Here is an 18,526-nt window from a genome sequence, read left to right on the forward strand (position 1 = left end):
GAGTTTGACTCTTTCTTCTGCCTAATTCAGAGCACTCTTATGGGACTGTTTTAACCTCTGGTTTATAAAATTTTCTGGATTAGATCACAATTTCTGTTCCTCATTGAATTTGTCTGCTTTGTACAAGCATTTTTCCCTGTATCAAAGAGAAAAAATGAACAGCTCCAGTTTTGTTGCACAAATAATTCATAAAAATATTTTGCCCAAGTTTACCTGGTGTAGCAATTGCTGTCTAACACTGTAGCCCCATACCCTGTTGTAAATGTGTTATCAGAGCCTGTACAAAATAAAAATTCTGAATGGCCTAACATTCCTGGAAATGAGATTGTTTAACTGTGGTACTGAATTTAAAGTATTCAAAATAAATGATCACAGCAAAATGTTGAACTTTGAGAAAGATTAATCTCCTTTTGATTCACACTTCCATATATGTTTGAGGCTTTTCCGTGAAGATGTTTCAGTTTTCATGTTACATTCTGACTTAAGGGAATGCTTTCAATGTTTTTTCCAGTTAGTCCATAAAGAGTGTTAGGGCTTGACTTGGTGTTTTGGGGGACTCATTGATGCATAATTCCATGTACATATGAAATGCAATAAAATTATTCCTAGTAAAATAAAACTGAGGTGGCTGGTTTTATAGTCTGATGATTTTCTTACATGTTATCACAGTAATTTCTCTATTACATATGATACATAAGCTTCAAGGCCAGAAGGGTTGTTTTTTATTACCTAGTCTAATTTCCTGCATACTGCAAATTACAGGCTGTCAGCTAGTACATGAGACACCTCCTGTTTAAGCAGTTTAATGGCTAAGAACCTAGGAAATGTATTTTTAGGCTTTCTGAAGCCTGCTCTTCTGACTTGGGTCTCTAGAGTATGCCAACTAGGTAGAGAAGTATAGGCACATTCTTGCCTCCCAAGGTGGGTAATTAGCATGACCTAGATATATGTACATTTCTGAGAGTTATATGTACTTGTTAAACTCTATAGGGGTGATATATAGATCTCTAGGTGTTTTGAAAAGGAAAATATTAATTACACTTTTGTATTACTTTTAGAACAGCTCAATAAATGCAGACCTTTAAAACCCTATTTCTTTAACAAGACTATCTGTTTCAGGGACAACGCAAGGCATAACTCTCTCATCTTTTAGAACACTGAATAAATATCAAATACATGTGCTTTCCTGGAAGAGAGAATAAATGACACATAATAGTGATTTATGGATGCAGACACGGCAGTCATTTTTATTACATCTTTTTAATTATAGAAAACTTAAGATAGAGGCATTTCTGAGACGTAAACTCATGAAGTGTAGCAGAACTGAATGGTTTCGGGGCATTTTTATTTATCCATGCATGTGCCTATGTCCTGAATGCAGCTACATGTATGTACATTAAATGTGTATACGCTACTAAAAATTGTCGAGGAATTTGTTCTTTAGAATTGTGAATGACTTATTGTGTTTTGCTCTATGTATTCAGTGCTTCTCAGTATTTCAATAGGAATACAGGAATATTTCGTATTCACAGTGGTCTAAACAGCTCCCTTCTTTTTTCCAACGAGGTAGCAGTAGACCAACAGTGGGACTCTGGTGGCTTTATGTTCAGAATATAGATTCGCCATAGATCTTTTCATCTGTCTAATACAGGATGTATGGATAGGTATGAACATACGAATTCTATACAGAAAAATATGTTGTACTAGAATCGTATAAAATTACCAATTTCCAAGTTCATCTTTGTTGCTCCAATCTTGCACTTAGGTACTCTTATATGATTCTTTTCTGAAGTCTAAGTTTTTTTCTAAACCTTGTAATACATTTACAGTCGTGGACAGTGTCCTTATTTGAATAATTTATTGCAGAGAAGTATAGGGCTGAAACGTCTGCTAAGGGCACCACAAAAAATCAGTTCTTGACTGACACAGACACAGCTGTATTTACATGTGTTTGAGGGTTCATAATAATGTATGCACCTTGAGGTATACCTGCAAAATTTATAGTTTGCACAAGTATTCAGGTGAAATGAGAGCACTAGTTCAGTACTTGTAACACAACCATCTGGGGTTGTTCAGGTATATGAAGGTTACATTAAAATAGAATCAGAATTTTTTTGAACTCTCACATCATCTTTGTGATGATGTAAATATAGACCAGTGTTACTGTTCAATATAATTACACCCAAATAACTCTTCTAAAATTGAAAACTGCTTGACAATTAGTCAGTAGTTGCAGTTAATACAAAAAATATCAAATATTGATTTAAATGACACATCCATTCATAGTGAAAACACCATTGTCAAAGAGGCATTTGGCTCTAAAATGAATTTACGCTTTGTTTTGCACAAGTTCAATAGTAAAATCACAACATTAAGTATCTCATACGCATGGAAACACAGATTTCAAAGTTGATTTGCCTGTAACTGAGCTTGGTGATTTTTTTTAAGATTTCTTATGGACTTGTGCAAATACTAAGCATAATACCTTGTAAGACCAAGTTCTTAAGCTGAGCCATTAACTGGGAAAATCAAAGGACCAGCTCATATTATCAGCAAAATGTCTGCGATGTCCTTTTTCTGAGATGGAAACACTTATCTGGCACCTTTTTGATATAATCCAAGTTCTTCCTAATAAAGATATTGAAGTTCAATGAAGTGAGAAATCAGGTAAATTATTTCTAATTTTTAATCAGAGAGAGAGATGTTACTGTTGGGTGGGAGTGGGGTCACATAATTACCAATGTAGGCAATCAGGAATCAATCTCTTGGGGTTTTCAGCTGATAGCTATGCTTCAGAAGCAGAATATTAATGGTCACAGGAAGATATTTAGTCTCCTTTCCTTTGGGTTGATATACCTTCTGAAAATGGGGTAACAATGGCTCAAGATATGAAATGCAGGACAGACCGATTAACTAAGGGTAACTCCAGTGAAAAACTTACAGACTTATACTCACTGCTGAATTTTGCTTGCTGGGCAGACTCCCCTCTGCCTGAAGAATATGCAAAGACAGATGAAACGGACTAGACCCATCTGCTTTTACATCCTCCCACCCCCAATACAAAGAGGCTACTCAAATCAATGCTGTGATGCCAACACTGCCAGGTGTTGCCTACCGGTTTCCCTGGTAGCCTCTCGTTATCCGATGTTGCTTCTATACAGCTTTAGAGAAGATGCCAGTGAATTGTTCCAGAGGTTTCCCTTCTTGACGGAACAAAGGTCTACTTTAGGCAGGCGATAAGATGTACCAGAATCGCTAAGTCACATTAGTAAGTTACAAAATCAGCCTTTAAATTAAATGGTGTGCTGATCAGAAAATTAGTGTAGATGGGTGCAAACAGAAAAAAAAAACAAGTATAGCTGATATAAATGGGGAAAAAAATACTTTCACTACAGTAAATGAAATCAATAGAGATTCAAACGCTTTCCTTTCCTCTCAAGTCTGGAAAAAAGATATTTGGATAACAGGTCGGTTTGTATGAAAACCATTAAAAGAATGGTGAAGGTGTTATTTCATAGCAAAGTCCATGGTTCTCAGTTCCTATGAAAGTTTTCTCCTTTGTGCTCCTGAATTTCCCAGTTTGTTGCAGTTTCACTGTTCTACTTAATTGCTCTGGGTCATCCCTGAAGTGAGGATGGAAAGCTACCTTCAAGCAATTAAGAATGACAGGGTTATAGAAGGCTTCGAACAACAGGAAATATACATATTACTAGTTTTAGTGTAAATGACATTGTTTAATTAAAAGATTTTTAAGGAGATTGAATAATTCAAAATTTTGTTGTTTATAAGTAGCTTGGCATAACATTACAGCCATAGAAAATTACTGCAGTGTTAAAGTGTAGGTTAAAAATCTTGTATGCAACATTCTTACTTCTACAAAAACAATCAATTCTGACCAGGCTATTTAAATATTCTTTTGCAGGGAGTCATTCTTGGTGGAAAAATATCATTATGATGTGTGTTTAGAGAGCATAGTCCACATTTTCAGTTATATCGGTACAATTTTAGGGTGTTTTTCTTAAGAGTTCTTCACTTTCATTAAATTTTATTTCTTTAGAAATCGTGATAAAGTTTACTCCTGAAATTAATAAATTTGGATATAGACAATCTTAGACATGTTTGAAAATACTCCTCTTTGGCGCTCTGATTTCTTTCCACTTAACTAGTGAAACTCCACTGAGCATGATGGTGATTGGATTAATCTTAAAAGTCAGTTGAGATTCCTGCTATAAGTGAGGTGGACAATAATCTCCAATTACTTTTGGTTTTCACAGAAATAATAGAAATTACAGTCCATTGGGCTGATTTGTTTAGCTGCTTTTGTAGATTTCAAGGACTTAGCTGTAGTGCAACCCTAAAGTGAAGCCATGATCCTTAGTGTCTTTCTAACAATGTATTTGGCTCAGTAATGTCATCAGATGTTAAAAGAAGGTGTAAAAGAGAAGGTTCCAGGATATTCTACAGGGTATCCAAGGAATACACTTCTCTGAAATCTCTGTTTCGTTGGAAATGCATATGAAATCTGTATGAAACTCTCATGGAATTTCATTGTACCAAAAAGATATAAATCACTGAAGATTTTCATTCTCATTTGCTGTGTATATTTATATATACATAAAAATAAATGTTTGCTTTAAGGAAGAAATGCCTAGTTTTTCTATTTCTTCGTTGCTTACCTGTTCAACATTTTTTTTACCTCTTCAGAGTGACAGCTTTACTGTTTCCTATCCTCAATAAATCCCCACCTACTTTCTGGCCTGAAATACATATCCTTCATCTTGAAACAGCTTTAATATTATTTTGAAAGGCTCTCTGTCAGTATACCTGTCTTCTGGGTAAATCTATGCTCAGAAGTGGAGCCTGGGGTCAAGGAAGATGAAACCTTAGATGCGTACTATCATATCACAATGCTTTCTGGACCCAGCAGAAATCTACACTTTTGCAAATTAACTTTTTCTTCCATAAAATCCTTCATAGTTCCACATTTATTTTATTTCCTCTGAATCCACAGGAGAACTGTGCATATATGATGCATGATAATTTTGAGTAACATTAGAGTAATTCAGAATACAGAAAATGTTTTATTTTGGTGGTGGAAAGGTGCTAGAACTCATGGAATGGATTGGATATTATCATGTGGTGACCTATGTCAGAAAAGCAACATTTTTGAAATAAATATGTTCCCCTTTTTCATATAGTTTTCTTGATATTTATGGCAGGCCCTTACAATTTCTTTTCATACAGCTGATCAGGAATCATCTATCTCAGGTATAATTTTGGGCATATGTGTCTGAAGACAGAATTTGCATTTCTGGTCCTGATGGTGATGGATTTCTTCTGAGCCATGTACTTCAGACAGAAAACTTCTTCAATAGTCAATTTCTGCTGCATTTTTCTCCTTAGGGAAAGTTAATTGATCACATTTCAACATAAAGACTAATCTGCAGCTCCAAATGCCATATTCTAGTCTTGCTAGGTATCACCCACTGAAGTGAAAATAAATTATTTGCTTCAATGCACCACAGCTTTCAAATACATAGATACCACCCTTCTGATTGAAACATTTAATGTATGGTTTATGGTGATGCTGAAAAAAATTTTAACAGATTAACCATAAAAATATAAAGATAGTATAAATATTTATTGGAACATGTGTAGAGGCGTAGGTGCAGGTGCATGGGTTACACACAAGAACTTAACTGCAATATTTTTGGTGAACATCAGCCACTATTTAACTATATTTAGGTTCCTTAGGAAAAAAAAAAACACACAAAAAACTATAGAAAAGATATGAAGTGTAGCTACTGTTCTTTAGAGCACTTTGAAGAGCTTTATATTTAAAGTTCCTAAATTTCTTTAAAAAGATAATTCTCACTAAAAAAAAATCAGGTCTATTTTATATAGAATATTTTTTAAGATCCTTGGGCTGACCATTTTGTAAATTATATGTCAGAATGTTTGGGACCTGTTAAATGGAGGATACATTTTTAAATGTTATTTATTTGTTCTTTTTATCAGTAGAAACAACTATGAGATTGAGCGGGGAAATGTAGGTTTTCCATTCTTCTGCTGTACTGTCACTTAGAAATAATGTCAGGTACCCGAACTTCACAACCCATTATGTATAAAACTCCTAAATTAACTCAATTCACTTCTAGCAGTGAGTCTTTCAAACAAGCTGCTATCACATAGGATATATAACTGTGTGAACAAGTACAGAGAGGCAAGAAAGCCCTCTGTCCATGTTTTGCGCTTGCCAGGAAAAGCCAGCTGCAGTTCAGAAGGCATGTAACGGAATCCGTGTCAACAGGACACTGAGCCAAAAATATTCAGCTGTGTTGGAGCACAGTGCTGTACCAAAGTATTTATACAACTTCTGGACTATTGGTGGCTCAGGTTGAGGAAGACTGGAGGATGCGTGGCTTTCAGACCCGCTTTGAAGCAGCACACACAAAAGCAGATGAGGATAGGCTTTTCAACAATCCCCAGATGATCAGAGAGTGTAAGAGGCCAAAACTATTTTAGTTCTTTGAAAACAGCAAAAATGACAGTCATCACACTAAGATGAACTTGTGGTCGCGTTGAGGTTTATGACTGTATTCCACGTAATTTGATGTTGGGGGAGGTTACTGGCACATGGTGATATTTGTGTTGCATGACACAAGCACCTCCTAATTACTTAGCTATAACATACCATTTTAATGCTTATGATTGTCTAAAGATTTATCTAAATTACTTCTATTTTTTAGTGTCCTATTTTTCCAGTTGTCAACTGGATTGTGTGATTGATAATTAACAGTGGAGTCACTTTCATTTTACATATGCTGTGTGTTATCTGTATAGCTTGTGCAATACAAAACTTGTCCTCTTTTGTCAAGGAAGTTGACACAAATAAAAATTGATGTTCTGAAGTCTTTCTTCAGCATTTATACACAGTATACCAAATACCAGCACATAAAAAGCCTGTAATCTAATATAATAAATTGTGGTTGTACTATCAATCTTTTGGTAGAAACACTTATTGCTCAGCTAGATATCATTTAATAGTTTGTTGTGGACCTGAGTGACTCATGTACGATTTAAAGCTGCACATAATCTCTAAAGTAATAGAATAGGAGTATGAACATAGTGTTTAGGTATAGAATGAATAATATATATAGTCAAAAGTAGGTTGTTTGCACAGAAATAAACTATGGGTAAAAATATGCTTAGGCTTTAGAGAACAATATAAAAAAGAAGTAATACATGTCACTTTATGTTATAGTAACTGAATTATAAATCCCTTTCATTGCTCATCAAAAGAAAATTAAAAGGAGGAGAGGAATTTTTTGGGAAAAAAAAAAAAAAAAAGAAATGGAGCGTTTTACATTAGTTGCCATGTAATCTTAGTTGCATTACTACTATTTGTTACAATATAATTCTGCATGGGAAACCTGAGAGGTACTAACTATTGACGATGTAAGGCCTATAGGTGGAAATGGTAATTTTATTAGACCAACTACAATAGCTGGAGAAAGCAGAATTGTTCGGCACAAATTTGTTTTGGCACAAATTTGTTTTGGCAAGCAAATCCTTTTTCATGTCAGACTTCAAGGTTTGCTTCAAATTCAAACAATTGCTGTGAGCAGCATATTCAAGTGGCCTAATAAACACATGAATCCCATTTACAAACCTCACTTTGCCTGTCTTTTCACCAGCACAGCTGCGACAACTCTACTGCTTAGACATTAGATAGGTGATTTCCAGGGACAAAAATAGGAATTCCTGAGTATTTCTGAACATATATGGTGCTTATCAAAAAAATAAACAAATGCCAGTACAACTAAAAGCTTGTGGCTTTTCCTAGAATTAGGCTTGGCATTTATAAAGAGGAATGGATCAGGAAAGAAGTTCTGTATAGCTCTAAAGTTATGAGACAAACTTCTATATAGGCTCTCGGCTTTATGTTATATCCTCCTTTATGTCAGCTGGTTTTGGACATAGACCAAGTTACATGACCTTGAGTACTGACAGATGTCTCAGCACTGTGACGTGAGCTTTGCTTCTGCCTTTCTCCAAGGAAAGTAACAGCTTTGTTAATATCGATAAAGCTTCAATAAAAATTTTGTGGGGAAATTATCCAGAGTATCCCAATTTATATTTACAACTAAATGGCAGGTGCGCCAAGTGAGATCATACTGGATTTTGTATTGCTTGCCCACTTGGAAAGGCTGCCTCACCCCTCCTTCCTCTGTCAACACCAGGTCCCTGCCCTGTCAGCATCCTGTCCTAATTCTGAAGGTGCATTGTTTTTTTTTCCTTTTCCAGTGTCCCAAAGAATACCTACACATCTAATGAAGATGGTGATACTTCAGTCATTTATACTTCTCAGGGCAAATTACACAGTAAAGCTTCTTAAAAGTTTTTTACTGCTTATATTTCCAAAAAAGATTAATTCATTATATAATCACTCAGAATTTTACAATCACTTTTGTTACTGATCTTACCTACCTCTAAAAGAATTGAACTTATAATGAAAGATTGCAATAGGTGCAAATGAATTCAATGCTGAGTTCCTCTTTCGTCCCTTAGTTCCTTTCCATCATTATCCTACTTTGTTATATTGTCATGTGTTACGAATGCGTTATATCACAACTGTTTCAAGGTCACATGTTTCAATAGCCGACAGTCAATAAAACAGTCAATAAAATGAGGCCATTTTCCTCTGGTTGAGGATATGGTTTGATATCAAGGGATAGTTTCTGTTACGAGCAACCAGAGTTTGTATACATATAAACCCTTTCCATCCATTGGAACAAATATACACTGTTATATTTGCAGGAGAAGTATTGTGATTATCAAAACACAGTGATTACTATGCCCATATAAACTGAATAAAGCTAATTAAAAAATTAAAATGTGAAAAGAAAAATGTAGTCAAATGATTAGATGCATGGTGACTGGTGTTTAAATTACGTCATGTAGCACATCATTAAGCATTAAATGTAGATCATATATCCGAGGTAATTTTTTTGGTGAATGCAATTGTTAAACCTTTTAAAATAAAATTATAAATGTCTAACTACTGCAGATTACTTGCGAAGTTTTTGTTTTCTAAAATCTGCTTTCCAGGTAAACTACTAATCATAATATATATTCATAACATTTATGTTTTCGTCCTTTTATAGAAAAAACCTTCAGTGTTGTACATACTACATCATGTATTCTGTGTACAGAATAATCTAGAAAAATAATTCCTTAATATTAATAAAAAATATCTATAATGTCAAGGTTCGGTTACTATAAAAGGTCATTTTAAGGTTAAGGAATAATAAAAAATAATAAGGAATTCATGCATACAAGGTACTGTTAAGAAAAACACAAGGATCAGCCATCCAACAAACAAAACAATCCTATAAAACAAAGAAATCAGTAGGAAAATTTTTCATGTTACTTGCTTAAAACTTTTTCTAAGCAAGAAGATTTACAGCTCCAGAACACACATAACCCTTTAAATAGTATCCGACCTATAACCAGGTACACAGGCTCTCCAGAGAGTCTGATATGAAGAGGAATGAGACACTACAGGTTTGTAATTAGTCTTCACATCACATGAACTTTCTAGGTGTGGAAACAATAAATCAGCCAAGACACCAAGGAACCTGGAAGGTTGTTTCTAATTCAATTAGTTAGCAAAGTATGACCACGCAGATTGGATTTCTGATTTATACCAAGAGTAGGCAAACCCTGACATAATGCTTAAGATGAATAGAACTGTATTATTCATCATATATAACACAGATTTAATGGCTTTTAATAACCAGCTTCTTATCATAAAAATATATTTACATGATGTCTGTGAACAAGTATCCTTGTAGCAAAACCCAATGTTTATTTACACAGGAAAAGTCTTGACCCTACTGCACATGTTACCTCCAGGAGAAAGAAAGTAAACATGGCTGGTATTCTTTACATAAAGAAACAAAAAAAGAGTAAAAAATTCTGAAATAAAACCCACACTTCTGTTTGGCGTTCATTCTTCCTTGTTCCTTTGTCCAATTCATGTCTCAGATATAATCAAAGTTATTATCGTACAAGGAAAATCTCAGAGCATATGTAATCAGCTGATAGCAGAGACTGGCTGAAGTCAGTGCTATTCAGAACTAAAACTTACATCAAGCTGTGGACTGGCCCTGGACAGATTATCTCCAGAGAGTCTCTGTTGAACAACATCATGCTTTTTTCTGTGCCTGGTGGTTTAGACTGCAATTCTTTGAGAATAGAAAAATGCATACCTCAAAACGTGGCTGTTATTTCATCCTGAATGCTTTCTATAACTGTAGCCTCCTTTATCACTGCCAAAGCTTTACATCCTCACAAAACCAGCAGACGAACTTTAAAAAAGGTCAGCCTGTACTTTAGGATACTTTTCCTTACCTTGATATCCATGAAATATTTACTTTAAAAGTATACCTACCTCATGTTATCAGTGCAAAAAGATTTACATTTATTTGCATTACTTATTCATACATTAAAGTATACTGATGGCATTAAAAAATAAAGAAAATCATGTAATACCTTTACTTTTACCTATGGATTTGATGAAATGGTTCCATGAAGAAAGCATTTCCAGACAAAAAGAGAATAAAGAAGAGGAGAGAAACAACAGTAAGAGTCATGAGTATATGTAAATGCAATAGTATCTGAACATGAAGAGACAAAGTATAAGGTAAGTGTCTGGAGACAAATGGAGATGCAATCAGTGCCATATTAGGGATTTAGTTTATTTTTTTCCGATCATGTACATGCAGAGAAACACAGAAATAATCCATGCTTAGATAAGAAAGAGTGACACAAAAGTAACATGGACAATGGTTTAGGAGGAAAAAAATCACTGATTTTGTCAGGTTGCAAAATTGTATTCTCAGCATTCCAGAAGCCAGGAGCAGGTGCTTTCTGCACATTTCCAATCAGCCATGCATTAATGTAAATGGACTCTCCAATGTGTACAATGTGACAAGCTGAGTATATTCTTTCAGGAGCTATCTGAAGAGTGCTCTTGTGTTTTGTTTATCTTTTATAGAATCACCCGTTATTGCATTTTCTGATAAATATGTGAAATTTTCTTAATCACTTTCTTATTTCTCTCACCTCTTTTCAGCTATTGTATTGCGAGAGGGGGAGTTGAGGAGGCAGGAAGGACAAAAGCTTACGGAGCAAACAAACAAACAAAAAAATGAAATAAGAAAAGATGTGATTAAACCATGTGTTTATTTGCAGCCAAAGACAGCTTTCAAGCATTTGCCCATCGTTTGCAGTGATGGATTCAAAGCAGCTACAGAACAAGAAGAAACAATGAAAGCAGAGTGGAAAAGGAACAGAGCCCATACCTTGGTCGCCCATCATCAGGTGCGCCAGACCTTGAAGGGAAACAAGAGCACAGTCAGCAATGAACAAGGGAGCACGGGAAGGTGGTGTTGTCACAGTGACAAAAATGTTTTGTGACAGGCATCTGTTTCCTATGAGATGTCTGTATCACAGAGGGAAATCAAAGAGCATTTTTCAACCACTGGTTGGAATGCTTTGGGCTACGAGTAACAGAACTGCAATTCAAACACTGGGTGCTGTTTTATTGTGTATTTCTTCTGTGCAGTAGTTGGGATGACAGAAAATAATAAAATGCTTTAAAATCCAACCAATTCCTTTAATATTCCATCTGTCTTTATCGTATTTTGATTATATTGCTTTGAACACTTTGCTGGGAGGACTTCCTGTCCTCTACATGTGAAATGATTTTAAAAACCTGGAAAAGTGTGAACCTGAAAAATGGGCTGGGTCTGATCTTTTTCCCCTCATAAAAATGAGCATTTCAGGTAATTAAATAAAATTTCTTCGTCACATTGAAATGATAATGCAAGGGATGTTTCCTTATTTGTGTGAAATGTGACAGTAGAAGGAATTTGTTCAGGAGAAGGCAAATTATTACATATGCAATATAAAATACATAGCAATAAAGAAAATTTAAGTGACGGCTTCAGAAGCTACTTCATAAATCTGTGAGAAATAGATTTTGCTTTATATTTGTATTGTGAGATGAAATCCAGTCATACCAGTATAGGTCTAGTGACATTTCAAAACAGAAGTCCATAGTGATAATCACTCAACCAGAGCCAAATTTCATTACTCTTTAACCCAAAATATTCAGCTTTTTAAATTCATGCTAATAAAATGATACTTGTATTCTCACTGAGAATAATGTGATGTAGAGAGAATATTTTTCTCGAAATATGAAGGTTTTTCACATTTTATGTCTGGTTTAAAAAACAGGCTTATTCTTCTTGAACTTATTCTTCTTGAACTTTTAGGATTCGTTTTAGAAGTTATTAATTGCTCAGGTGTTAAATGTGCTTTTGTTCAACAACTACAAAAAGTGATACATTATTTTCTTATTTGCAATTAATTAAAATTAATTCACACAAAGAAGGTGTGCAAAAAAATATCCTGCTTTTTATTGGAAAGCAGACTTCTTAGAGAGTTCTTGTAATTTCTAATTCACAAAGAAAATTAGGTGCACAAATGACTTATAGTACTTGGGGGGAGTTCAAAGAGATACTCCAGGACTGCAATCAGTCTTAAAGGTTTCATATCTTATCAGTTCCAAATCTGAAGTGATGTTCTGAACAGACTAAAAATGGTTTTGCTGAATTAGTGCTTTTTAGTGTCATCCTTTTTAGATGGGTGCTTAAACTGAAGGGCCCGATGTGACCCACCTCTTGTGCTATAGGTTCTGTTTCCGAATACAGTGCCCTGAAACAGGTGGAATTACCTGGGGCTTACAGCAGTGTAAATGAAAGCTGAGAATGATCCCGAAGGGAAGCCTACATAAGCATTGCTTGGGAAACATCACACAGCTGTGCTGCAGTTCACAGCTTGTGAAAGAGAGCAGAAATTCTTTCACGTGTGTAGTTTCTTTATACGTGTTGCTTCAAGAGAGTCACGCTGAATACACAAAATATAAAGATCCACGGTCAAGGTTAATTCTTTTGATGCTGGACGTCCTTGCTTGTATCCCTTGCTGTGTAGCCTTCTGGAAATACTAGTCTCTTCATGTGATTATTTAACTTGTCTTTTGGCTTTTAACTTTTTGTGTTGGCAGACTATAGTAAGAAATCTCAGACTTTTAACTTGGTCTTAACTAAATTTGATACAGGGAAGGTGAAATTGAATTTTGCAACATCTTTCTCTTTAATAAAAGCGTGACTTTTCAGCAGCTACTTTATGTGAGCTCTTTCAGCTCTTAGAAGATATGAAGCAAATTGTTGTCAGGTCTGCTAGGGAAATGCAAAGAAGCATTCAGCTTGCAGTTAAATATGATCTTTATAGCTATAAGGGCCTAAACAAAAGGTCTAGCTTCAGGAGATTACCACTGCTTGATAGCTACTATTTTTGCTAAAATTATATGTAAGATTGGTCAGTTGTAAATACATGATTCTTACATAATTTGAAAAAAATGTAAATGGCAGAAGTGCCTCTTGAAAACATTGTAGAAACCACTTGAATTTTAAGAGTCACTTACAGAGCTGTGAAACTAAAAAAAGGAAGTCAAGTGAATGTGAAAAAATACACTGCTCAAACCAAACATCTGTCAATTAAAAAATGTAGTATTAGTCCTCAAGACACTGTATTTTATTTGACTCTATTTTACTTTATATGTGAAGCTGTAAGGTTACTTATACTTACTTGCCAAAAGCACATAATGATACTTACCTTACTTTATATTTTTGCAATCTATGGATGAAGGCTATGGAAGAGTGAAGAAGTACTATTACTGTACCTGTGCAATCCACAGAGTGGTTTAAAATGATACAGATAAATCTACCATGATAGCAATCACTGCTAGATTTTCAAAATAACAGTTTCTTTATAATAGTGATTACCACAATGGATCATCGTCAAAAGTTCTTGCCTTAACTAGCCATGCAGAGCTGTACCATACATAGAAAATTTTCATTTGTGCACCATTACTTCATAAGCAGAATGATAAAAGCCTTTTCTCTGTGAATCAGGAACTCAAGATTTAGTAGGAGTGCCTCATGTGTGATCCACTCCATCTTCATACTGAACTTGGCTCTGAGAGGAGAGAGTCAAGGGACACAGGATGGGACAGTGGAAGTGGATATGAAGATAGGGTATTTTCATAATTTGGTGTGTGAGTTCCATGCAGAGCACAGGCCAAAACAAAATCTGAACATGGTAAACCTGTGGTGAACATGTTCAACCCTAGCACAATTTTAGTAAAATGAATAAAATGTAGCATTTTCATACCAGCAATATATGCAAAATTAACTCCGTGAATATTAAATCCTTCCATTTTCTTATGTAGCCTAACTTACAGAGATGCCCAGATATCACAGAAATCAAAGATGAAAAATTAGAGCTCAGTTTCCAAATTGTGCTTTGGAAACACCATTCTATGCTTCCATTCATTACATATACATCCTTTGTAACTTTAATGTATGCATAAGCATCCCAACTTGTGTTGGAATAAATTTAAGGTTACAGTTTGAAGAATTAGATTCAGGTAAAGTCTGGATTAACTGTTATCCAGGCTTGATCTTGTATTGCTGTGCATAAATGAATATGTGAAATGAAACTGAACCTGCTTATCTAGTTATACTGATACTAATTCACATTTGAGACTCATGTTGACACCAGTAAGAGTTTTATGCACAGATCAAATATAAGATTAGGTACTTATTTCTAGGCTTTTGTGTTTTTCAGTTAGAATTCCTATTCCAGTCTTGTGGAACACATTTTTATTTCACAATGAAAAGGAAACTGTATTGATATGTATGTGCATGACAGTGCACACAATTAAAGCATCAGAATTGTTTAAATTTTATTTCTCCTTTTGATAACATATATTTTAATAAAATTGCACAGCATCATGTATGTGCTAAATCTAAGCACCTCTCTTTGCCCTTGAGTACAGTAGCATAGAGAAACACAGGACTGATACTTCCAGGCTTTTTCAGAAAATTGCCACTGGCAAGACAGGCAGTGGCCCATGGTGCCATGAATCCTGAATGAACTCAGGCCCCGCAGTGGCTTACTACAGGACCCTGGGTCAGAGCTGTGCCAGGGCAGTCACTTTGCATATGAGTTAGATTACAAAGTCCTTGATTTAAAAATAGTTTTTAAAGTATTGGGAAAAAAATACATTAAAAGTTATTGCTCAGTTTATATAGATAAACTAATTTTTCTAATAAACTAATAATAGTTTATCCAGTATGCAAAGATTCAGCCCAGAGAGACTTTTAAAAGTACTTTTATAAAAATTAAAGTGAAATAAAAACCACCCTGCACCTTTTGGCTTATAAGCAAAAAGACAGTATTGATTCCCAGCAATAACTGATCTGTGAAGCATATTCTGTACCTTTAAGTACAATATATATGCACGCAACATGTTTTAACAGCTAACAGACCTACTTACCAATATTCAGGCTAGACGACATTGTGCTTTAGTTTCCATTGCCCTGTGCCATACTTTCTTTAAAGGGACTTATTACATACCAGTATTATTATTAAAATCACATGCTTCTTCTTTCACAATGTCCAAAAGGCAGAGCATTATCTTGAAAAGTTAGACTGAAAAACTTTTTTCCTAAACCTTTGTGCTGTAAAGGATATTACAGTAAGCAACATTTGTAGTATTAAAGAGAATAGCGCTTTCCATTTTCCTAAGCAATTAAAAGATAGGTATTTGACATGCATTACATTCTTATGAGGAGGATTTATGCTCCACACTAAAGAAATAAATAGTTTCTTGAAGTGTTTTTCATACAGAACATGAGAAGAAATCAGTCCTTCTGCAAATCTCCTGAATGATTTTGAAGGGTGGTATCAGTCATACAAGTATAAATTCTGTTGTTGCAGTGGGGATATTCTGGAATTACACCAATAAGGCCAAGATTAAAATGGAGGTTTGCTTGTGTTCTGTATGGAAAAAGAAATCACAGTTATTAAATAAACTTGTATACCTTTATGGGTAAAAAATGCAACTTACCGTACTGAATGATATGTGTACTTTTACAACATTAAGCAGAAGGGAAAAAAAACTCTAAACAGAAGGGGAAAACAAGAGCTTAGGAAAATAAGGTAGAAAGCACCCACCTTCCACATAGTTGTCTTCTGTAAGCACATAACAGGGAAGGAGAGAAAAGGAAAACATTCATTAAGCAGCATGCAGACTGGAACTTGCCATTGCATGTCTTCATCATGCAAGGCATCAAAGACAACATGCAAGTGCTCCATTGCTACAATCCAGAGGGAAAAACAAAAGCACCGGGGAAGCAGTGTTTCCTCTATTTAACAAAATTTAAGTGATACGAAATAAAACAATAGTTTCCAAAGCACAAAAATTGTACAGGATTTACTGCAGCTCTTTGTAAGTTCAATTATTATTAGTCATTAATCAGAGGATCTTCTTGTAAGACTTTTAGAGATATATATTTTAAAGCCATCAGTCACTTGTAATAGAGATTCTAAGTTCTTTTTCTTTCTACTTTCCCATTCTGAATTTTCCTTAATGACCTGTATGAAGTAGGCAATTTTAAACAGATTGAACAAGGTAACTCAAGCTTTGGAATGTGTTGTGAAGATGTTACCACAGGCAGTGTGGCTAATCCTGCTCTCATTCTGACTCACTCTGGTCATTGGGTCAGATCTCCGAATCCTGTGTGGGAAAACTGTCACTTAAACTGAGTGGTATAACTCAGAATTGTAGGATCATGTCCCACAGCATTTGTCAGCATCAGAAACTTGCACATCTTAAAAAATCAATCAGTTCTCTGCCTGGTACAACTAGCAAAGGCCACAGCAATTTCAGGTATGGGTTCTGTCCCTGGATTAGATCAAAGGACATTTTGCTTAAGTAAAGGCTGCTGTCAAAAGCAACAATTTGGCCATTTATCCCCAACCCAACATCAATATGGGGTACAGGAAAGAAGGTTCTCCCAAAACCTATAAAGTGAGAGGGGACTAGGAATGGAGCCTCAGCACAATGAAGTGGATAGAATTTAAAGTTAAGAAACAGGCTCAGTGTCCTAGTACTCGTGCTAGTCTCTATAGTAGTCCTCTGCTCCTCCACTAGGTAGGTGATTTTGAGGGAATATGTCTCCATTGTCCATTTGGCTGAGGACAGGATAGGAGAGAGTACAAAGATATCTCAGGGGAAAGAGAAAATGGAAAAGGTAAAATAACAAAGGAAAACCAATACAGAAGTCAAGGAGATGGACTGTGAGAAACCAACAAAGAACCAGGGAAGGGTGACAACACAGCAGTCTGACTGCTTGGGAGATCTCTTCCTGCAGATTGTGCCATCTCCACCAACAGTTCCTGTGGAGTGAGCACTCAGAAGCAGTTGCAAATTGAAGCCCAGTTCTGTCATGACAGGTCATTTCTCATGGAGTCTTCCCATAGGAAAATACATTTTCATGTGACCATTAAGAAATGTGATCTAAACTAATTTGTATATATTGTAAAACAGGAGTCAATAAAATGAGTTACGCAGAACTGGGTTCAATGATATCTCTTAGGGATAGCAATTTCCTGCAAGAACGTGTCACTTTTCGTAATGAAAAGCCTTTATAAATTAAAGCCTCAAAACACTGAAAAATATCATCATAACTAGACAGTATTTCAATAAATAATTTGAAAAGTTTACCACTTTAAAAATAATAACTGCTATAAACAATGAATACTAGGGGTTTAAGTCTCTCAGATTTTTAGGTGTAATACTCAGAGCTCAGACCAGACAAAGTTATTTGGCTTAAGATACTATAAATTACCTTTTCCATGCACACACTCTAAATTTAGACTTCTAAAATCTCACTGCCTGAAATTTTAGTTTGTTATCAAAGTGCAAAGGGTACATACTGTTTCATGCATTTAGGAAAGAAAAAAAGGCTAAAAAGAAAAAAAAATATGAAAACAACTATGTCTGTTGTAAGTAAATACCTCAAGATCAACAAATCAAATAAAGTTCACTGAGAAAATGAAAAACGCCCAATTTCACAACATAAAGATATTATGTTCTACACAGTGTAAATTAGAGTGATATCTGGGTATTTGAAATAGCTACTTATAGCTAAACTTTTCTGGAAGAGCCTTCTTCCTTTAACAGCATGTAGTAATTCCTTTTCTTTAGATACAAACCCCCTCAAACTTAATGAAAAATAAATTAGTTATTTCAATTGTAGTATAACTTCAGGCTCCTTCATCTAGTCCTGGTTACCACAGTGTTGGTATATTACAATACCAATACTGCAATAACATCCTTTTTGGTGGCCATATTTATCTTATCATGATTACTTAAAACCAACATGTGAACTTGCTAAAAGGACAGTTCAATTGCTCATGATGTCAAAGCCAAAGCCAGAGTTCTGAAAAAGACATCAGAGGCAGTGTGAGATGGTTAAACTCATCTGGTTACAGAGTTTATCATATTTTGGTTTATATCATGGTCCCTATTCTTAGCAGTTATTGG

At 35.1% G+C, this 18,526-nt stretch overlaps 1 protein-coding gene across 24 annotated transcripts in view; it reads right to left on the bottom strand.

Annotated features, from left to right (window-relative positions):
• The window catches only part of NRXN1 (neurexin 1), a 719,965-nt gene that overhangs the window by 627,518 nt on the left and 73,921 nt on the right, over positions 1–18,526 (bottom strand). For 10 of the 24 annotated variants that reach the window (XM_086460702.1, XM_086460695.1, XM_086460693.1 and 7 more), the window contains exons 2-4: positions 16,153–16,170; positions 11,370–11,399; positions 10,558–10,569 (exon numbers count right to left, since the gene is read on the bottom strand). The exons of 9 other annotated variants lie outside the window; for them this stretch is intronic. In XM_086460702.1, coding sequence (XP_086316828.1) covers positions 10,558–10,569; positions 11,370–11,399; positions 16,153–16,170 — 60 coding nt within the window. The remainder of the gene's footprint in view (positions 1–10,557; positions 10,570–11,369; positions 11,400–16,152; positions 16,171–18,526) is intronic. 5 more of the 24 variants (XM_086460696.1, XM_086460692.1, XM_086460704.1 and 2 more) reach the window with 3 other exon arrangements.

Source organism: Leptosomus discolor, chromosome 2, assembly GCF_034619465.1.
Source record: "Leptosomus discolor isolate bLepDis1 chromosome 2, bLepDis1.hap2, whole genome shotgun sequence".
Taxonomy (NCBI): domain Eukaryota; kingdom Metazoa; phylum Chordata; class Aves; order Leptosomiformes; family Leptosomidae; genus Leptosomus; species Leptosomus discolor.